The sequence below is a fragment of the Callithrix jacchus genome, chromosome 11, assembly GCF_049354715.1.
Source record: "Callithrix jacchus isolate 240 chromosome 11, calJac240_pri, whole genome shotgun sequence".
NCBI classification, from domain to species: Eukaryota; Metazoa; Chordata; class Mammalia; order Primates; family Cebidae; genus Callithrix; species Callithrix jacchus.
Window position 1 is genome coordinate 96,018,886 of NC_133512.1, and position 23,053 is coordinate 96,041,938.

At 36.4% G+C, this 23,053-nt stretch overlaps 1 protein-coding gene and 1 non-coding gene across 51 annotated transcripts in view; both read left to right on the top strand.

Annotated features, from left to right (window-relative positions):
* Positions 1 to 23,053, top strand: part of KMT2C (lysine methyltransferase 2C) — a 300,852-nt gene that overhangs the window by 222,369 nt on the left and 55,430 nt on the right. For 24 of the 50 annotated variants that reach the window (XM_078343416.1, XM_078343417.1, XM_035254316.3 and 21 more), the window contains 9 exons: positions 3,337 to 3,465; positions 5,542 to 5,661; positions 10,034 to 10,164; positions 13,617 to 13,797; positions 15,927 to 16,031; positions 16,363 to 16,410; positions 17,488 to 17,658; positions 17,794 to 17,826; positions 17,927 to 18,046. In XM_078343416.1, the coding sequence (XP_078199542.1) occupies positions 3,337 to 3,465; positions 5,542 to 5,661; positions 10,034 to 10,164; positions 13,617 to 13,797; positions 15,927 to 16,031; positions 16,363 to 16,410; positions 17,488 to 17,658; positions 17,794 to 17,826; positions 17,927 to 18,046 (1,038 nt within the window). The remainder of the gene's footprint in view (positions 1 to 3,336; positions 3,466 to 5,541; positions 5,662 to 10,033; positions 10,165 to 13,616; positions 13,798 to 15,926; positions 16,032 to 16,362; positions 16,411 to 17,487; positions 17,659 to 17,793; positions 17,827 to 17,926; positions 18,047 to 23,053) is intronic. The other 26 variants (XM_078343397.1, XM_009002800.6, XM_078343410.1 and 23 more) reach the window with 7 other exon arrangements.
* Positions 22,970 to 23,031, top strand: LOC118143965 (U7 small nuclear RNA). Its single transcript, XR_004728443.1, has one exon. It is a non-coding gene; the product is annotated as a U7 small nuclear RNA (small nuclear RNA).

Here is a 23,053-nt window from a genome sequence, read left to right on the forward strand (position 1 = left end):
AGGTTTTATTTCTTCCTGCTTAGTCTGTTAATTCCAAATTATCTTTTATGTTCTCAGGTCTCTTTTATGTTAACAGATCAGGGATGTTCAATCTTCTGGTTTCCTTGACCCATATAGGAAGAATAATTGTCTTGGGCCATGCATAAAATACACTAATGATAGCTAATGAGGTTAAAAAAAAAAACTCATGAGAAGTCTCTTAACATTTTATGAAAGTTTACGAATTTGCTTTGGGCTGCATTTAAAGCCTCTTGGGCTACATGGAGCTCGTGGGCTGCAGGTTGGACAAGCTTGTTATAGACCATCATCAGATAATCTTTATTGTATGTGCATGATTAAAAGTGAAAAACTAAAGATGGAGACTGGATAGATAATATTTTTATTTTTTAAAAAAGGAATTAGTTAATTGGAAAGCTTTCAGAATGTGGTGGTGCTTGTTGATTTTTAACTTTAGTGAGGTGATCTGTGCTGACTATTTGGGGAACCCACTGGTTTCATTATCTTTAGATGTTCTTCTTGAACCGATCAGGTTCCCCACAACAGCCTTTGGAGGCTAGAGGTTTGGCTTCTACCTTTCCGAGAATTTAGTGGAGAAATGTGTCAGGGCTGGCAGAGCAGGTGGGATGGGGTTGTCAGCATTTAGTATGCTTATAGTTTCTTGGTCCTATTTTTTTTTTTTTTTTTTTTTTTTTTTTGAGACGAGTCTCACTCTGTTACCAGGCTGGAATGCAGTTGCGTGATCTCAGCTCATCACAGCCTCTACCTCCTTGGTTCAAGTGATTCTTCTGCCCCAGCCTTCTGAGCAGCTAGGACTACAGATGCACGCTACCACACCCAGCTAATTTTTTTGTATTTTTAGTAGAGATGGGGATTCACCGTGTTGGCCAGGATGGTCTTGATCTCTTGACCTTGTGATTTCCCTGCCTTGGCCTCACAAAGTGCTGGGATTAGAAGCATGAGCCACCGTGCCTGGCCTCTTGGTCCTATTTTCAATCTTTATCCCATTGTTCAGTTTAAGGTTACCTGGCAATCCTGCATCCCATGAATCAAGAGTAGCAGCTTCTTGGTGTGTAAACCCAGGAAGCAGGTGTAGGGAGTTTGACTTCTGTAGGTAATTAAATAAAGCTCTTGTTGCTTCAGTTTTCTCCCACTTATTTCCAAAGGTAGCCAGGTTTGCTAGTTTCTCAGCCTTCTGAGGATTGTTGTAAACTGGATTCTTTTTAAAGTTCTTTGCTCTCAACTGAGAATTTGCCTTTGTTGTTTTTCTCCTTTCCTGTTGTCTTTTTTGGGGGGAGATTGGGCCTTTCTCTGTTGCCCAGGCTGGAATGTAGTGGTGTGATCACAACTCACTGTAGCCTCAGCCTCCTGGGCTCAAGCAATTCTTTTCTCCTACCTCAGTATCCCAAATAGCTGGGACTACAGGCATGCCACTATGCTCCAGCTTGCTTTTTTTCTTTTAAAAATAGATTACTTCTGTGTGTTTTTAGTAGGGTTTCAGGAGAATGAAATTTTAATATATGAATTTAGACTGCTACCTTAACCCAAAATTCCGTCAAAAACTTTTAGGTGGTAAACAAGTGGCATTGTCATCTTTGGTGCTTAGTATGTTTCAGTAAATAAACCTTTTTTTTTTTTTTTTAGATGGTGTTTCACTCTTGTTGCTTAGGCTGGAGTGCAGTGGTACGATCTCGGTTCACTGAAATCTCTACCTCCCAGGTTCAAGCCATTCTCCAGCCTCAGCCTCCTGAGTAGCTGGGATTACAGGCTTGCATCACCACGCCCAGCTACTTTTATATTCTTAGTAAAGACAGGGTTTTACCATGTTGGTCAGGTTGGTCTGGAACTCCTGAACTCAAGTGATCCACCCACCTTGGCCTTCCAAAGTGCTGGGATTAGCAGCATGAGCCACATCACCTGGCCTATAAACTTTTCTTTTCATGGCTTAGTTGTAAGTCTATAGCCATTATCAAATTGTTATGGAATTGGCCTCAAATAGAGACCAAATACAATAAAAAACAAAAGACAAATACCTTGTTTATGCTATTACAGAAATATGTTATCTGTAATACTCAGAATATTGAAGCAGTTAATTTTAAAATGTATTTGATAAACATGTCTTTTTCCTGTAATACAATGTAAAGCATATATAATTTGGAAAAATTTGATTAACATAGTGTTAAAATAGCATTCTCTACGCATTTCATTTACCTCATTCAGTGAAATATTGAACACGTATTAGATATCCTGATAACAATACATCTGTTACAATAAGACAGTCTGTGTACCTGTTCTCATGGAGAATATAGTCTAGCAGAGACACAGACTTTAAAGAACCAATTAAAATGAAGCATGATATTCATATACAGGAGCATATAACTGTTTGACTTAACCTTATCTAAATATCAGGAATTCTTTAATACAGTGAAGTTTAGAATAAATTCTGAAAGATAAGTTCGGTAGAAGGCAGAAATTGGGAAGATAGTGGAAGACAGAGCTTGACAGATTCAAAAAACTGAATATAGTTCACTGGTGGGAGTGAGATGAAGCTGGAGAGTTTACAAGAGACTGTTGTAATGGGCCTAGCAATTTGAAGTTTATTTTGAGGGCATTGGAAAGACATGAAAGGATTTTAAGGAGAAAATTAATACATATTTCTAGAAAAATTATGCTGCAATTCTAAAAACTGTAGAGAGAGAAGCTTAGAGGTGGGGAACTAGATAGGAGCGTGTTGTATTAATAGTGAGTTATTTGAGGATGGACTAAGATGGTAGTAGAAAGTGATAAAATGCATTTCAGAGGTATTCAGGAGTCTTGGTTGTGGGAGGAAAGAGATGAGGAACGATGGTCTTCTAGGCCTCTGTCTTCTCAGGTTACATTGCCTTTTAATGATGATAGGTAACATAGGAAAAAGAAAGTTTATTTGAAATTAGTAGTTCATTTTGTGTATACAGTTTTCAGTAACTGGGTAATATTCAATTGTATCTGGTTGAAGATCAGAAGAGAGTTCTAGTCTAGTGACCTGGACCTAAATAGCGAAATTAAAAGCAAGTGAATTTGTTAAGTGCACCTGGATGGATAATTGTCTTTCTGATTTCTGTCTGTGTTCCCCTTCTCTGATTATTATGTTTTATTTCTTGGGAACACTGTACTAAGCAGCACAATTTCTACAGCCATTTGGGGCTTTTCTGTCTCCTTTAATACATTTTCTTCCAACAGGGACGTCCAATTAAGATGGCTCAGTAACCCCCGCCCCCCGCTTTGTATTCCCCATTATGTAGGGATTATGTATTTGATAGGTTTTTCCAATTTTTTGTATACATTTACTTTTTTTTCCAGAAGCAGAACTTATGGATTGTGATGGAAAATCAGAATCTAGTCCTGAGCGGGAAGCTGTGGATGATGAAACTAAGGGAGTAGAAGGAACAGATGGTGTCAAAAAGAGAAAAAGGAAACCATACAGACCAGGTATAGTCCTGAGGTAGACATTTTAATATCATCAACTTTTGGTTAATTTAAGAAAAAAAAAAAATACTGAAGACTTCAATTATAATGAAATATTCAGGATTAAGAACTGTCTAAACAAAAATGTGTCCACAGAAATTTGAGAAGTAAACTATTTGAATACAACTCTTTGGCTCATGAGCCCTTTATTTTGAATATGTGAATACTTCACAATGAATCATTATCGAATGCCTTATTCCAAATGTTAACCGTTTTATTAAATACTTTGCTACATTGGCTTTTGTTTGTACTTGGACTTCGAAGGCCATTTATATATTTCCTCTTGATGTGTACTTCTGTAATGCTTTTAATTTTCAGTATTCACTTTCTAATATCTTTTTGTTAAACTTACTTCAGTGTTTATGCAGGAGTGCCAGTAAGTATACAGTGTGAAGGTGAAGAGGACAGAGTTATGCCTCCTGGAATTGATAGTCCAGTTAATACCATGACTGGCACTCTTATTTCTGTCTGCCTCAGGAGTAGAGAGAAAAGTTGTCTTGCTTGTCAGTTTTATTTATCTTATTGGAAAAAATTATTGAAATTGTTACAAACAATGCAGAAGTTGTAGGCTTTCTTTTATTTATTTAAAATATTTTTTTTTCTGCTTTTCACAGGTGTTGAATAGACTTTCTTTAGGCAGTTTATTAATGTCTGTTTACCAGTGAGGTTTTAAATTGGATTGGTACAATCTTTATGCTTCTGGTTGCTTATGTTTTATTGGTAAGAGTGATCTAAATCCCTTTTGATATGTAAGGAGGAACTTTCTTACATTTGTATTCCATGAGACCTTAAAAGATAACCTGTCTTTTAATTGGGCTATATCTGTAATAAGGTCCCATGAGTAGTTGCATCTGAATCATTTTATGAAAATGATTTCATTTTTTCCTAATCATGAGTCTTATAAGTACACTTTTTTAGACATTGCAGATTTCTTCCAGGAACTTGTATTTACTGTTTTTTTTTTTTCTTTTCCTCTGCCTCACATTGGAAGTCAACCCTCTAACTGAGATGCCCAATAGATCACAGAGTATATTGCTAAATAGCGATATCATTTTGCAAAGGCTTATAGTGTTGACTGTGTACCAGACCTTATTCCAAGCACTTCACTTATGTTATTTGTCCTTATAACATCTATATGAGAAGCTGCTTTGCATTACCCCCATTTTTAACCAGTGAGATAACTGAGGCGTTCAGAAGTTAACTAACTTACCCACATTTAATGAGTAAGTAGAATTACATAGTCTGATTCCAGATTCCATGCTCAACCACAGGGCTCCGTGTGTTGCATGTATAAATACCCTTGTACCGTGGAACACCAGACACCGTCCCCCTGAAATCATAGTAGTCAAGGAATGTTTGTGTCATCTAGTTAGTTTGTATTGTCTGTACTCCAGCTAATGTACCAGTTAGCCAGTTAATATACAAATACAGTTATCCGTCACTTTAATTCAGAGAAATACATCATTAAGCATTTTCATTTTTGTGTGAACATCATTGAGTGCACTTACACAAACTTAGATGGTATAGCTTAGTACACACTTAGGCCACATAGTACACTAAATTCATTAAAAAAGATAAAGTAATTGTGCTACAGTGTTACGACCACTGTGATGTCTCTGCGTGGTAGGAATTCTTCCGCTTCATTATAATCTTACGGGACCACTGTCTTACATGCAGCCCTGTTGACTGACATCATTATGTGGTGCATGACTGTAATTTGATGCATGAGCTAATAATACATGTCAGATAGATAAACCAGCATAATTTACTGTTTGATATTTACACTGATACCATTTAGAAGAAGAAGTGCACACAGGTCTTTCTGTGTTCTGTTTGATAAGTGATAACAGTGGTTTTGCCTTTTTTTTCCTTATTTTTAACTTGTATTTTACATAAAAAAATAAGATTATTGGTTTAGGTTCGCATAGATTTAGTTTTGGAAAATGCCTTACTATTCAAGATTAAGCTGTTTCATCCTATGCACTGTGGAAATACAGGGTGAAATTATTTATCTGTTTACCCAATTTCTTTTTTGGATAGGTATTGGCGGATTTATGGTGCGGCAAAGAAGTCGAACTGGGCAAGGGAAAACCAAAAGATCTGTGATCAGAAAAGATTCCTCAGGCTCTGTTTCTGAGCAGTTACCTTGCAGAGATGATGGTATAGTACTGACTTAAAAAAATTTTTTTTTAACTTAACTCCTTGGTTTTGATATTTCTATTGGAAAGAACTATCCTAAATAATGCTAGAGTTACAGCCTTATTGCCTCTTATTGATGAAGGATTTGACTGCATAGAAAATTCATGTCTGTAATACAGTAGTCAGGTTTGATAAGGAAATGGTTTAAATCCAACAGACTTTATTCTTTTGAGATTTTTTTCCTATATTATTAAATATTTTCTCTATTTAAATATAAATGTTTTAGGGACTGAATAACTTAGTTACATAAGGTACTTTCTGGTCATCTCCAAAGCCTTTCTTTGACTGCTTTAACTTACTTCTCATGTCATTAGAAACTTCTAAGGGACCATACAGTGCTATGTGTGTGTGTGTGTGTGTGTGTGTGAATGTATGTACGTTTATTTATTTAACTTAAGAGAGGGTCTCACTATGTCACCCCTGCTGGTGTGTGGTGGCATAATCATGACTAACTGCAGCCTTGCACTGCTGAGCTCAAGTGATTCTCCTGTCCTCAGCCTCTGATATAGCTGGAAGCCACAGGCACACACCACTGTGCCTGGCTAATTTTTTGACTTTTTGCAAAGACAGGGTCTCGCTTTGTTGCTCAGGCTGATCTAGAACTTCTGTGCTCAAGTGATCCTCCTGCCTCAGCCTCCAAAACGGCTGGGATTACAAATGTGAGCCCACCTGGTATCTAAAAAAAAATTTTTTTTAAGACACTTTACCTCTGTCGTCTAGGCTGGAGTGCAGTGGTGCTGTCTTAGCTGACTGCAACCTCTGCCTCCCGGGTTCAAGTGATTCTCGTGTGTCAGCCTCCAAAGTGGCTGGGATAACAAGTGTGTGCCACCACATCCTACTATTTTTTTTGCATTTTTAGTAGAGATGGAGTTTCACCTTGTTGGCCAGTCTGGTCTTGAACTCCTGACCTCAGGTCATCTGGCCACCTTGGCTTCCCAAAGTGCTGAGATTACAGGCATGAGCCCTCATACCCAGCCTGGTGTCTCAACTTTTAACAAAATTGTGTAGTATTTTAGAAATTGATCTTAAAATGATTATTTTGTCATTTTCACTTACAGCTTCAAAGAAAGCTGAATCACTGCTTAAGCCATAACTGCCTATCACTTAAGAATGTACTCCCTTTTCTAAGTTTGAGAAGTGGTTCTATTGAAGACTTTGTAATTGGTATGGTCATGATCTGTGTGATTATATATTTTGAAGTGCTTAAAATAGAATCTAAGTAGACTTTAGATATTTTCAGGATGTGCTCTGAATAGTGTCTTTCCATTACTGAGGAATAGGGTTTTGACTTTAGATGAATTAATAAAAATGAGGAATCAGGATTGGGCATGGTGGCTCACCCCTATAATCCCTGTACTTCGGGAGGCCAAGGCTGCAGGATTGCTTGAGAACAGGAGTTTGAGACCGACCAGTCAGTACAACATAGTGAAACCCCCCTCTCTATAAAGAATAAAAAATAAAAAATTAACCAGACATCGTGGCTCATGCCTGCAGTCCCAGCTACTTAGGGCTGAGGTGGAAGGATCCCTTGAGCCCAGCAGGTTGATAATGCAGTGTACCATGATCACACCAATCTCAGTGACAGAGCAAGACTCTGTCTTCATGGACCATTGTTTTTTTGAGGTGGAGTTCTGCTCTGTCACACAGGCTAGAGTGCAATGGCACAATCTTGGCTCACTGCAACCTCTGCCTCCATGTACAAGTGATTCTCCTGCCTCAGCCTCCTGAATCAGTAGGATAATAGGTGCCCACCACCACACCAAGCTAATTTTTATATTTGTAGTAGAGACTGGGTTTTACCATATTGGCCAGGCTGGTCTTGAACTCCTGACCTCAGGTGATTTGCTCACCTCAGCCTCTCAAAGTACTGAGATTATAGGCATGAGCCACTGCACCCAGTCACATCACTGAACGTTTTCAAAAGGAAGCTCTGTAATGATTTTCAGGAAATGTCAAATATGACATTTTCTGGGTTCAAGTGATTCTCCTGCCTCAGCCTCCCAAGTAAATGGGATTACAGGTGCACACCACCACACCCAGCTAATTTTTTGTATTTTTAGTAGAGATGGGGTTTTACCATGTTGGCCAGGCTGGTCTTGAATGCCTTAGCCTCCCAAAATGTTGGGATTATAGGAGTGAGCCACTGTGTTTGGCCATACTCAGCTAATTTATGTATACACACATACACACACACACACACACACACACATATATATATATATATATATTTTTTTTTTTTTTTTTTTTTTTGTGGAGACGGGGTCTTGCCACGTTGCCCAGGCTGGTCTCAAACTCCTGAGCTCAAGCAATCTGCCTGCCTTGGCAATTGCTGGGATTACAGGAATGAGCCACCATGCCCAGCCAGGTTTTTAATTTCACAGGCAATTTTTTCCTTTTTGAAACTGTTTTTGATATTTTAACACTTTGTATTTTCTTTTTAAGGGTTATTTCTTCTGAGAGACTTTGTCATTTTTTTTTTTTATATAACTAATAGATTTAGAATATAAAATATCCGAGGCCTTTGGAGGTCTAATTTAACTCTTTGTATCTGCTGGCTCAGTCTGCTAGTGCCTCATTTCACTGTTTATTGTGTAAGATACACACACATTATTATTTTGCTGTCAGTTCATATTCTTGGGACATTCTTTGTTTGAAAACTGTAAGGACTGAACTGGAAGTGGGTTATTTCAGAATTGCATTTGTTACTTCCAGGAGCTTGGAGTGATACTGCCTCATATCTACTTTAGACTACATTGTTAGCTTTAAGTTTTTTGGTCGACTCATGTTATATAAATTCAAGTTTCTTATACATTCAGGCTATATTTAGTTTGTGAATTTTCAGGGAAGACTTTTTCACCTCTCTACCCAGTACCAAATTCCATGACATAATGATAAGGAGTTTTTATTTGTTTGTTTTAAGATGGAGTCTCGCTCTGTCACCCAGACTGGAGTGCAGTGACACAATCTTGGCTCACTGCAACCTCTGGCTCCTGGGTTCAAGCAATTCTCCTGCCTCAGCCCCTCAAATAGCTGGGATTACGGGCCCCCACCACCACGCTCACCTAATTTTTTATATTTTTAGTAGAGTCCAGGTTTCACCATGTTGGTCAGGCTGGTCTTAAACTCCTGACCTCGGGTGATCCTCCCATCTCAGCCCCCCGAAGTGCTAGGATTACAGGCACGAAGCACTGCACCTGGCCAGGAGTTTTTTGTTTGTTTGATTAGTTGGTTTGTCTTTGCTATTGGTGGTGAGCAGCGGGTGGCAAGTGATGGTATGTGGGTGTATTTCTTATTAAACTGACCCTGGGCATGGAGTCCCTGATGGACTTACCTTAATGCAAATCACCTCTGACCTGTCTGCGTTGGAGCGAGGCCTTAAGGTTTGTTTCTCTTTTATTCCCTATTCCTCATAATGCTTTGAAAATTGGAGTTTGAGGTCCCTGGCTTTCAGCAAATTTCAGAGAGCTTTTACTTTTTTGCTTACTTCTGTGGTTCCTTGTTTACCTTAATTTTGTTCTTCAGGGATTCCTTATGTTCTGGCTAGGTTACTGGTACATTTAAAAAGATAGTTGTAAAAAATGTTTGTCTATTTCTGGTTTTCAGAAGAGTAGTCAGTCCACTTATGTAGTCTGGTGATAGAGTGCCCTTATTTTCAGAAGGGATGTGCTGTTTGTTCTGCCATTATGAAGCATCTGAGAATATCACTTGATTGCTATTTGTTAGATTTAAGCTGTGTTCTTGTTTCTAATTTCATAGTCCCAAAATTTGTTTTATTTCCGTTTCTGATTTCAAGAATGAGTGTTCATTGCATATTTATGAGCATATTCATAGCCATGTTTTTGCAATGTGTATATCCTACAGATAATTTATAATAATTTTCTGAACTTGGAATGGAAATTGCTGTATTGAAGGACAGACAAACTTATTTTTATGATTTTTGTTGAGTATTCTCAGTACATTCTACAAAAAGTTGTACCCACTGAATTTCCCTTAATAGTTTATAAGTGGTCATTTCCTCATACTCATGAGCTTTGGGTATTTATTTATTTATTTTTACTCTTTAACACAATATATGTAAATAAGTTTTTGCTTTGTAAAGAAATACTGATTATTAAGAAAATAGGAAACATGCTAATATAATGAATAGATAGGAAATAAAAATTTTATAATACTTAAAAATAGTAAACTTGCCTTGAGATTTTTTTTTTTTTTTGGTTGAAAAAGGTTGTTTATATGAAACTGTGTGTATGTTGGTAAGTTATAAAATTATCTTGGATAGATTTATCTGGAAATTTTAAATGCTACATATTTATAAATGTGACTGTTGTTTCAGGCTGGAGTGAGCAGCTACCAGATACTTTAGTTGATGAATCTGTTTCTGTTATTGAAAGCACTGAAAAAATAAAGAAGAGATACCGAAAAAGGAAAAATAAGCTTGAAGAAACTTTTCCTGCCTATTTACAAGTAATATTTTGCTTTACATTATTTTACATGGTTTGTTAATTTAGGAAATAAAATTTATTGAGTTTTCACATAGGTTTTTTTGTTCTTATTAATGTTTTACTGGGTTTGTTTTTATTTAGTCATCATAAATGCCATTTTTCCCTTCCAGGGGCCCATAAAAATTAAATTTACTTTTTTGTGTGCTTTAATACTTGGCATAATTGCTTTTTAAATTCCGGTTGTTCACTTCTAAGTATTCCATAAGATATAACAAGGACATTTTGGGGTAGGAAAAACTCAGTCTTCCAAGCCATTTATAGTTATGTGCCCTACACCCAAGTCCTGTTGAAACTTCTTTTGCCAGTGTAAGTTATAGTAATTATATTCATTGATTAAAGATAGGGTTTTCAGCCAAATTCATTGCTTTAATCATCGTTACTGCTTTTAGAGGCCTGGTGAGCCAAAGATTTAAGCAGTATTCTTTTGGTTTTCCAAAATAGACATCAGAAAAATATCTTTCAGTATGAAGAAATTACGTTTGATAGATGTAGAGTTCAAAAAAAAGAATTTTTTCTAGTTCATTTTGTAAACATTAAGTCGGAGTTTAAGGCCATTGTGGTGGAAACAGCTCAGTATTAGAAATGGTACTGAGATTCAACATCTGGCTCTGCATCTAGCTAATTATAATTCCTAAGCATGTTATTTATCCTCTCTGGCCTCTGTTTCTTCATATGTTAAAATTGAACTCGAACAGACTATCAGTGAGTTTCTATCCTAATTTCAGTGTGGACAGCTATTCATCTGATCTGTTCCTCATATGAAACTATGGCTTACATAGATAACCCTCATTGCCTGAGGTGTATTTACATTTTTAGTTAATATTCCAGTTAGGTATTACTAGTTTAATTGGTTTTAAAATACATTGCCTTTCAACTAACATACAGCTTCCTCACTTTTCTTTTTCAGTAGCTACTAACATCTTACCGGCAGTCTTCATGTTAGAATTCAGCCTTTAACATCAGAGGGTTTAAATACCATTCTGCTCCCAGTCAGCTGTGTGATTTTAACTTCTTAAAATGTCCCACTTTCCTCAGTTGTGATACAGTGTTGCCTCTCAGAAATGCTCAGAGATTCAGTAAGAGTGTCTGTGTAAAGTGCCTAACCTGTGTTTACCTTTTGTATATCCTTTGCAGATGTTTTCCCCCTCAATCTCTTCAAATACTCATTCATCCTAGGTTTGCACCTTTGTTTTTTTAAACAACCATTTTATTGGTCAGGGGAGAAACCCATTTATAGTTTGGCTTACCTTTTTTTTTTTTTTTTTTTTCCTTTCCAAATCTTTGTTGTTGTTTTCTCCTGTTCCCTTCACCTCCCTTCTTAATAGTCCTTTCTAGGAATATTGTGATTGCAACCTTTCTTTCTTCCTATTGATCCTTCGGTAAAGTGTAATTTAAATTTAAGAAGCTTTCTTTAGGTGTTTATGCAAGTATGAAAACTGGCTGTTCAATACTTTGGCAAAAGAGCCTTTGAGATTATTAGGTCTAATTTCCCAATTACTGCTTTGATCTTAGTCTCCTGAACTGCCTTGTTTCCTCTACTGTACATCAGTAACTTTCAGCTTGTGTGTGTGTGGATGTGTGATATGAAGGAAGCCTTTGTAATGGTACTGTCTTCTTGGACATTTAGAGACCATGTGGATGGAGCTACCTCTTTATGTTACCTACGAGGAATGGAAAATCAATTATCACTAAATTAGTAAGAGTGATACAGTTTTTTATAAGCTCCAGTAAAGTCACCATGTGTCATTACACAGAATTCTTGCTCATGATGATCTAAGATTTCTCAAATTTATACTGAAGGCATTAAATAAATGATCTCTAAATATCTAAAATGCTTTCTGCTGTTCAGCATTTTTCCTAATGATAAATGCATTGCTTGTTACAAGAAACAAATCCTTTTCTACCTGGTGTTCTCGTTTTGTGGATTTTTAGATTTTTCATAATGAGACAACTTTTTCATTTGAAATGTGAAAATTTCAAATCAGATATATCATTACCTCCACCAGACTTCACACGCACCCAATCTTTTCTCAGAAGGTAGCATTGTTAATAATTTGGCATTTATCCTTCAGAAACTTTTTTATAATTTACTTTTGCAAACTTACAATAGTCTTGATTTAAATTTTACGATTTTTTTTTTTGAGATGAAGTGTCACTCTATCACTTAGGCTGGAGTGTAGTGGTGTGATCTCAGCTCAGTGCAATTTCTGCCTTCTGGGTTCAAGCGATTCTCTTGCCTCAGCCTTCTAAGTAGCTGGGATTACGGGCATGTGCCAGCATGCCTGGCTAATTTTTGTATTTTGTGTAGAGTCAGAATTTTGCCTTGTTGCCCAGGCTGGTCTCTAACTCCTGGGCCTAAGTGATCCACTCACCTCAGCCTCCCAAAGTAATTGGATTACAGGCGTGAGCTACTGCGCCTGACCTGTATTTTATAATTTGCTGTATGTATCATTCAACTTGCTTTCTTTGAGTAACGTATTATAGGGCTTTTCTTTGATAACACAGAACTATATACTTTTTAAAAATTGTTACATTTTGTAGTATGAGTGTCTATAAGTTAGTTATAGGCCTCTTAATAGACATAAAGGCCATTTTTACTTCTTGACACTACAAAATCTGCTATCCTGAACTTCTTGTGCATGTTTGGCAGGAGTATGTTAAATGTTGATAACTACTGCAAAATCGTCCCGCATGAAAGATCCTTTTTCCAGATAGACCACATCATAGGAAATAGACTAAAGCAGAGTTTCTGGTTGAAGCAGGGTAAAGGGGTGGACCTGTGCTTCTCTCTGCCTTTGGTATTGATTTTTTTTGAAAATTTGGAGAGATCTTGGAGTTGCAAGGAACCCAGCTTGAATGTATATTGAAATGGAAAAATGTTAATATGTATAAATAAATAGAAAACCACAAGCCTTTGTAGCATAAATATTGTACACATAAGTTTGGCTAAACTGACTATAAAACCCTCTTTCAGATTGATAGTGTAAGTTGTCTTATAGTGTAATGTGGTTATATGAATCAATAGATTACAAATCTACCTTAAGTAATTATTAAAGCTCTACATCAAGTTTTATGCTGTCCTCTGCAAGTAATCCTAAAAGTTAATAATATTCATCAAGTTCTTATACTGCAGTTTCTAGAAATCTTTGGCATAATTGTGTGGTTTTATTTCCATAATTTTGTCTCTAGTAAAACTACCAAAAAAATCTTATTTTTAAAATAAGGGAATCTGTACAAAATAATTGACAGGATAATTCTATATTGTTTTTATGCTTCTGTATTCAGTTTCTGCATTGTTAAATATAAACCTTTTCTGTTATTTCTGCTTCCCTGTCAAAAACCGTGACAGAATAATCTATTGTCTTTTTAGAATTTTGTAACTAACCAGTTTTATATGTGCTTCTCTTCATCTAGGAAGCTTTCTTTGGAAAAGATCTTCTGGATACAAGTAGACAAAGCAAGCTAAGTTTAGATAATCTATCAGAAGATGCAGCTCAGCTTTCGTGTAAAACAAACATGAACACAGGTTTCTTGGATCCTTCCTTAGATCCACTACTTAGTTCATCCTCAGCTCCAACAAAATCTGGAACTCACGGTATGTAGAATTATTCACAGATACTTTATGTCATGACATACATCTTCCTTTCAGTTAAACCCTTTTGAAATGTTTTTGTTTGGCTTGGTATATATTTTAAAAATCAACTGTATTGAAGTATAACTTCAGTAAGTGGAACTATTTTAAGTGGACAGATCTATAAGATGTAGCAAATTAATTCACCTGTGTAACTAGTACCAAAATCAAGAGTTAGGAAGGAAAATGTTTGGTTTACACTTTGCTGAGAACAATGTGAGGGGTTATAATTTGACCAACTATGATTTTTTAACTAAGAATCTAAGTTAGATTTTTGTTAATCATACAGCTTAAATTCAAAACAGAAACCAAAATGGATGTAGGGTTAGTTAGGAACTTGCTGGCACAGTGTGTTACTATATTGCCCAAGTCATGGTTTCTTACTACTGACAGTTTGAGCCAATAATTCCTCGTTGTGGGAGGGAGACTTTCTGGTATATTGAAGGGTGTTTAATGGCATCTTTGGCCTCATGTCTTTAAAAAGTTAGTTATAGTTTGTAAAACAAAAAACTGCTATGTGACCCCTAAAATAATTATCCAGAAATTTTTTCTTTCAACTGCAGTGTTGTCTAGAAAAGTACATTATTGAAATAATTTTCTCTAAAAAGTTTCTGGATATTTGGACACACAAAACTTAATATGATTTGTTACATATGAAATCTATTTTGAAAACTGTACCAAGACTGTTTCACAGACATATTTGATCTGCAGTATTACATTTATGCCCTCCCCCCCTTTAAGTAAAAATACACTTGAGATGGATTAAAAATGTCAGTTTTCTCTTTACTGAATGACTAATATAATTATTAAAGCTAGCCTAAAGAAGAGTTCCAATGGTTTCTTGGTTAAGTTCCAGACCCTTAGACTCCTCCTTGACTTTTCATTCCCTTTTGTTCATCCACGTTTGTCTCTGCCTTCAAAATATGTCCCAAAGCCAGCCACTTGTCTCACCTTTTCCCACCACCATAGTGCTATCATCACCTCACCTCTCAGACTGCACCAGTGCCCTTTTCTAATCTTGCCAGCACTTCCCCAGTTTTTACCCCATATCTGTTCTACACATAGCAGCCAGTGTGTTCCCTTTAAAATACTAGCCGTCATCTATCTTTCAGCCTTCCACCAACTTCTCATTATACCTCAGAGTAAAACCCAGTCTTCACCATGATCTCTAAAACCTTACATAATCTTGCCCTAGCGGCCTCTTTTTTATCCCTTCCACAGTTTTTCTTACTGTCACCACTCTGGCCTCTCTTGGCAAACCTGGCTATCCCCAGGGGCTTTATGTCTGTTTAGCCTTAGTTTGGAGAGTTATCTCCATTTTTGTGCATATAACTTACTCCCTCATTTAGTTTTATGCTCAGTCATCTCTTAAAGGTCTTAAAGACAGATGACCCTGTCTAATACAACATCCCTGCAGCTTATTTTTAATCATTTTTTCTTGTTTTTTCTTTAAATAGCACTTAAAGAGTGATTTCATTTATTTACTGTCTTAACTCCCTCCGAGAAAGTAAGCCCTCTGAGGGCATGCACTTTGTTTCAGTCATTGCTGACTGGGCAATGCCTGATACATGATCCTTGGACAGTTCTGAGTGTACCGAAATACTTTTTAAAATAAATGAGTGAATGAGTAATCAGTGTGAAGAGTAAAGCTGGAAGTAAGTAACTAGATGGTACCAGGCCTGTGCTTCACAAGGAGTTTCTAAAGAGTGATGGGTTTGTCTTTCATATTTTAACTTTTCCTAGTGTTTTAATTTCTTGATGTCACTTTTAGACATGTCACTTTCCTAGTGATTTTTTTTTTTTTTTGCTTTGTTTCTTATAGCATTTATTCTCTTTCACTTTTGTTGCCTACAGGTCTTTAAATTTTGCCTCAATCTACATTAATCACAAGACAAATAGTCTGAATTTTTAATAAATTTTTGTAATTCTAAGTGTTATTTCCTTTGCTATGAAAAATTCTTACTGTAAAATAAGAGTCTCAGGTTTCTATTCTAATACTTGTCTCAGTATTTGCTGTACTCTAGGTTTTTAGCAAATGACTTCATATCTGGGAAAATACTGAAATTTTTAAAAATGTATTTAATTATATTTAGGTCCTGCTGATGACCCATTAGCTGATATTTCTGAAGTTTTAAACACAGATGATGACATTCTTGGAATAATTTCAGATGATCTAGCAAAATCAGTTGATCATTCAGGTATATATGAATACTGTTTACCCTTTTTCTGGTTTCTGATATGAGAGAGAGGTGTATGTGTGTGGAACAAGGTTAGCTTTTTATCTGTTTCCCAGTAATTTTGTTTTTGTCTTTGTCAAAGAACTCAGCATTTTATTTGATCTACCTCAACTTTCCTGCTTTAGGAGGGGATATAGCAAGTTAGTTAATTTCTGTTGTCTTTCTAATTGCATCAAATTTAAGGCATGTTGCCTTAAAGTCTCGCTGTATCTTGTTTCTTCTTTTGTTTGCATTTTCCCTCACTTCCCGCTCCCATGGTAATCATCCATTTTATTTGGTTTGGGTCTTATAGGTCTTGATTTATGCACTTTCCAGGTTGAGAGCTCACCTTTTCCATTTGGTAAGAAACTGAGCAATGGATGATGGCTGACTAGAAGTAGTCTTCTTTTTTTATAGTAATTTCAGCTGAAACAACCTGTAGGTGCATGCTGTTTATCAGTAGTGCTAATTTGTCACTAATCCATACTTTGCTTTCCCTTTTTGTGTGTGGCTAAATAAAGCATAGTATAGCTGTTCTGTACTTTGGGTGATTTTCTCAGTAGTTTTTCTTTAATGAGTAATTTTATTTTTGTTAATATGTAATATCTAAATGTTATAGAGCTAGTTCCTAATATATGATCAAATAAGAGCAGACTAAATGTTTACTTTTTAATAGTAATAATATTGAGAAAGCATGAAAAAAGTAGATGATAAACCACTTTTACATGTGACTGTTGCTTAAAATACAGATGTGAGCTACAGCATGTTATGATTTTATAAATGTAATATACATAATCAGAATGTGCCTACAGAATATTTAAAAAATATTGCCTATAATTGAAGTTATTTACAAAGGATAATATTAAACACTGAGAATTTTAGGGCTTTTCATTATATGAAACTTAGTCCTTTTTACATACTGTGCATAATAATTGAAGTGTACATTTGATACCACTATTTTCCAAATTAAAGCAATTATTTGTGTATCGATTTCTCATAAACTCCTTTCTTAAAGTTTTTTTTTTGCAGCGATTGGCAAATTAAAATCAGACATATTCTTTTGTTCTTCAGGAAATGTTTTTACTTAAAATAGGAGTATATGTGGCACTTAAGTTTACAGATATATTGTGCCTAGTTTTTACTGAGTGACTCTCCAAATTGATATATTCTGATTCAGAATTAGACATTTTTGTCTATTTAATCATATTGCTGTATATTAAATAAAGGTTAATAGTGCTATACATTATTCCTTTTCTTTTTTTTAAGACAGGGTTTCACCATGTTGGTCAGGCTGGTCTTGAACTCCCGACCTCAGGTGATCTGCCTGCCTTGGCCTCCAGAATGCTTGGATTACAGGCATGAGCCGCGATGCCTGGCCATACATTTTTGTGTGAGTATTTTGAATGTACCTTTAAATTTATTTTCTTTACTCTTTTAGATATTGGTCCTGTCACTGATGATCCTTCCTCTTTGCCTCAGCCAAATGTCAGTCAGAGTTCACGACCATTAAGTGAAGAACAACTAGATGGGATCCTCAGTCCCGAACTAGACAAAATGGTCACAGATGGTAAAATATTTGCCCTACATCTAGGCTTTCTAAAAAACCTGAGTAAATATGATTTTTAAAGATTTTTGCATGGTTACAATTTAACTTCCAATTATTTCTGTGTCAATTAAATGCAATTTTGTATCAATATATTGAATTTGTAGCTGTTAATGTTTCTATGTTTTTAATTTATTCTAGGAGCAATTCTTGGAAAATTATATAAAATTCCAGGTAAGTGCGTTTTGATTTTCCATTTTATGAAAATGGCATTCCCCATACCATGACCCTAATAGTCCTTTAATCTTGATACTACTATTGTTTTATCTCATAGAGCTTGGTGGAAAGGATGTTGAAGACTTATTTACAGCTGTACTTAGTCCAGCGAACACTCAGCCAGCTCCAGTACCACAGCCTCCCCCACCAACACAGTTGTTGCCAATACACAATCAGGGTATGTTATGAGTTTATGGTTCTATATTATATCTACACGTGTGTATATACGTGGGTACATATACATATGCAAAGAAGTTTTGTCCTGTTCTTTAGTAGCCACATATATAAACTGATAGGGGAAAAAACCCTTTTGTGATAATAGAAAAATAGTAACTTCAGTCACATGTCTCCCTGAAATTCTCTGTCATTCTGTAATCATCCTTATGACCAGAATTCTTTTGTTCATCCATTGTCAGTGAGGAGGATGTAACAGTGCCTGACCTCCTCCCCCACTGCAAGCCCCATTCCCTGCTCATTCCACTCCAGTCATTTTCCACATAGGCACTTCTCTGTCTGTAGAACTGTCCCTGCTTACCTGGCTGCCTGTATGCATTAATCTGGTCTTGGTTTCACTGTCTTCTCTCAGAGGTTAGCTGGTCACCACTCCATCCTCGTGTTCATGTTTGCATTTGTAGCATATGGCACAAATATACCTGTTTGGGTAATTAAGGTCTTCCCTTTACATTGTGAGCTCTTTAAAGGCAAGGGTCGTACGTGTCTTGCTGATATGCCCTGCCACAGAGTATGTGTTCAGTACATACTTTCATAGGAAATCAGTGACCTTTCTATCCCTGTAGACACTATGAAATTTTGTGGGGGGGGGTGGAAATGGCCGTGCGTGGTGGCTCACACCTGTAATCCAAGCACTTTGGAGGCCAAGGCAGGCGGATTACCTGAGGTTGGGAGTTCAAGACCAGCCTGACCAACATGGTGAAACCCCATCTTTTTAAAAAAAAAAAAAAAAAAAAATTTTGTGGACATTTACCTATTTTGTTCATGTTTCTTCTGCCTACTTACAGCTAGCTGCCTGCCAATTTCTCTCCCTTTTTGTAGAGCTGAAGTTTGATAGCCTAGAATTAAGGACTGTATGAGTAGCTAGGACGATTAGTACAGGTATGGGACTCTCCTGTAGGAAGGAGTTTATGAAGTTGTGTGGTGATGTGTATATAACTATATCTATATACATTTTTATTTTGAGACAAGGTCTTGCTCTGTCACCCAGGCTGATGTGCAGTGGCGTGAACACAACTCACTGTAGCTGTGACCTCATGGGCTCAAGTGATCCCTCCTGTCCTTAGCCTTCCTTGTAGCTGTGACCACACATCACCAAACCTGGCTAATTTTTTGATTTTTGGCAAAGATGGGGTCTCACTTTGTTGTGCAGGCCAGTCTTGAACTCCTGGGTTCACATGATCCTCCCACCTCAGCCTCCCAAAGTGCTGGGATTATAGTCATGGACTACTGTGCCATGCCAGCATATATTTTTGATGATCTGAGCATAGGAATATTTTTCTATATCCTCTTGTTATTGCCTCATGACTATATCCTGAATTGAATAACATGAAGGTATCTTATTCTTTTCTTGTGTAAGTACCAAAGTGTGTGAATAATTTGTAACCTTCACTAACAACCTTGTATATACATGAAAAATACCATAATGCACATAATGGAAATATTTGAGTTTTTACCAGTTTTGCCTCTAAACATACATTTGCCTTGATTTTTGCTAGACCAAACATGTGATTTACATTTGGGTAAAATATTCATCATAACTACTGCTTGCCTTAATTGTTCCCATATGCTTTTTTAACGATTAAGAACTATTCAGTATTTCTCTTCTCAATATATAAAAATGACCTGTCTTTATGTTTTCTGAACTGAAAGTGTGTATTTTAAAAATCAAACTTGTATTTCCTTATTAAAAAAATCTTACAATCATTATGAAAATCACTTAATTGTGCAGTCTCATTTTTAAAAGGTCTTGAGAGGATGACTTCTTTTTCCTTTTTTGTGAAGTGTTGGTGTGTAATACAAGGTGAATAAGGCTGCCTGTGCTTAGGAGTTTTTCATCCTAATACTGTAGACTTTCAGGTATACAACGAATGTGTATTATAGTACAGTATAATTCAAGTACAGCCGTATGAATCACTAAGATTTCATTGTTGTTGTTTGAAATAATAGAAGTTCCAATGTAAGGACAATGTGTGATCAAATTACATATAGGGTGACACATAGGTATTCAAGAATAGTAACTTTTTGACATTTTCCAGAACAGAGCAAGTGGGCATTGTTTAAGGAAGCAAAACTGGAAGTGGCCATTGGTACTGATCATAAAGGGCTATGAGAAATAGGCAGAGGCAACTGACCTTTCCCTCCAGGCTTCTAGGAGCCATTGCAAACCTCACACCAGTGGTGATTTGATCACTTAGATGTTTTGTTAAGGTAGCTCTAGGTGTCAATATTGGAAATAAATTTGGGACAGTAAGAGTTGTATTAATGAGGTTATTGTGGCTGAGACTAAGTTAAAAAGTAGGTTCTGTGTAAAGATACTAAAGTGCTGATTGAAAGGAAGGAGTAGATACGAGAAACAGTGACATTACAACAAGTAGGATTGTGCCACTGAATTGATATAAGGTGTGAGGAAAGGGAGAAAGTAGAGTGAATTAGACTATATTTAAACCAGTGGCTCAGAGGGTAATCCTGAAACATGGGATCAAGAAAGACTTAGTTTGTGTGCTGATAGAAGGTAGTGGAGGTATAATGCATTTAGTTTTAGATCTCTTTTAGGTAGGTAGAAATGGGACATATACACTATTCTGACTTAGAGGCAGTTGCAGTTAGTCAAGGAGATGGATGAAAATGTAGGAATTATCTTTGTAATTGTGCTAATTGCAGTTGTGGGAAGGATGAGATTTATTAAGAGAATATACTTCCAGTTGAGTATAGAATCTTGAGGAATGCTTTTTTTTTTTTTTTTTTTAATAAAAGATGGGGTTTCACCATGATGGCCAGGCTGGCCTTGAACTCCTGACCTCAGGTGATCCACCCACCTTGGCCTCCCAAAGTGCTAGGATTATAGGCGTAAGGCACCACGCCTGGCCTGAGGAACGCTTTTTAATTAAATGTAATGAAATATATGCCTAACTCATCTGATTTATATTAGGTATATAATTACATGTTTCATATCTTCTTTTTAAAGTTTAAGTGAAAGTGAAAAAAGTAGTGAGAGATTTGAGACATTGAGTGAGAGGTATAGGATCTTGGAAATGGATGATTATCAGAGACAGATTGTATAGTTAAGTAAGACGAATACTTGAAAAATATTGTTTCGTTGGACCGTGAAAAGGATGTTGGTAATTTTCAGTGGAGTAACTTCAATAGAATTGATGAGAAAGGGGAGGCTGTGGGTAACACCCTGCAATGGGCACCGAGGAAGGAGAACTGTGCAGACCCCAGGCACAGTTAGTGCATGAAGCATAACTCACTGCTTACTGTATCAAGCTTATATATATATGCTGATATATATAAGCTAATATTACATAGTAACATGTATAATATGTTAATAAAGCACATCACATATTACATAGTATCTAATGATAATAAAGTTCACAAAGTAGAGAATAGAATTTTCAAGATTGACATAGAGTAACTTGAAATCCCTTTATGTAAAAGTTGTGAAGAAACTTTTGAACTTTCATAATCTAATATGACTAGTTTGGGTAGATATGGTAGACTTGAAAAAAAAAAAGACCAACTCTTGAATAAAATAAGGAGAAATACTTTGCTTTTACTTGTTTGTCCTTGAACAAACTTTTTAATTTTTCTGGGTCCTCTTTGCTTAAACGGTGCTGAACATAATAACCTATTGCAATGGATTTTCATGAAGCTGTAAAGCTTTTAAGACAGTGCTTAGCATATTATAAAGTACTTAAATAATAGCTAATATTATTATTAGGAAAAGTTGCAACATAGTAATATTGTATTTACAGTAGATGACACTGATAGATAGCTACAGTTTGGATCACATTCTCCTTGCCAATAAACTCGTTTCTCCTGAAACATGAAAGACATTTGATAATGTTTATTAATATTTCACATTCCTTAATGCAGCAGTCCCTAGCCTTTTCGGCACCAGGGACCATTTCAAGGAATACAATTTTTTCACAAAACCAGGTTGGTGGGTTGGGAATTGTTTGGGATGGAACTGTTCCACCACAGATCATCAGGCATTAGATTCTCATAAGGAACATGCAACCTGGCTTCCTTGCATGCACAGTTCACAATAGCATTCATGCTCCTGTGAAAGCTTAATGCTGCTGCTGGTCTGACAGGAGGTGGAGCTCAGGTGGTAATGCTCATTTGCCCGCTGTTCACCTGCTGTGAGCCCTGGTTTCTAACAGGCTGTGGACTGGTACAGTCTGTGGCTCCAGAGTTGGGAACCCTTGCCTTAATGGAAGCTGCTTTTCACTGAAGTTGAAAATAGATGTAGCATTCTATTTTGACAAAAGCAGAAATCTTGACCTGTAATCCTTGAAGTAAATAAAAGTGTCCTGAAACATTTGTCATTGTGAAAACCTGATTCTGTGGACCCAGCTGCCCATTGGTGGAAGTCAGAGAGTTTCTGGAAGTCTTTGAAACAAAATCTTTTAAACTTGCATCAGCCCTAGTATCTACACCTACACACTGGAGCTGTGTACGCTCTAGTGTTATAACATTCAAATGATGTGGTTTAGGTGAAAGATTGTTATGTATTGTAAAATGTATGTGTTTGAGACCTTTTTCTTTTTAATCTAATGGTATGACATTAGGTAAAAAATCAGGTGATCAGGTTAGGAATTCTTCAGTTATACCAAGTATTAGCCAGTTTTGAATTGCCATTTCTGTAATTAATTGGTGATGTGGATCTCCTGTAATAGTATGGCTGTAAGTGTTACAGCAATTAATAGGGGCCTTGTGTATTTCCACAAATTATCAAGTTTAATTGGGAGGACCTTTTGAAGGTACACAAAGTTTTGTTGTTGTTCTTGTTCTTTTTTTCTGGAAACTCTGCTCCAGTATGGACAGTTGGCTTATTTCCAAAATGTTTAGACAAGTAGACTTTCAGTGTTATAGCTGTTTTAGAATTTGTCTAGCAGGCTTTCTGATGTTTGCCAGAAAGCCACCCCCCCGCCCCAAGAAAAGAAAA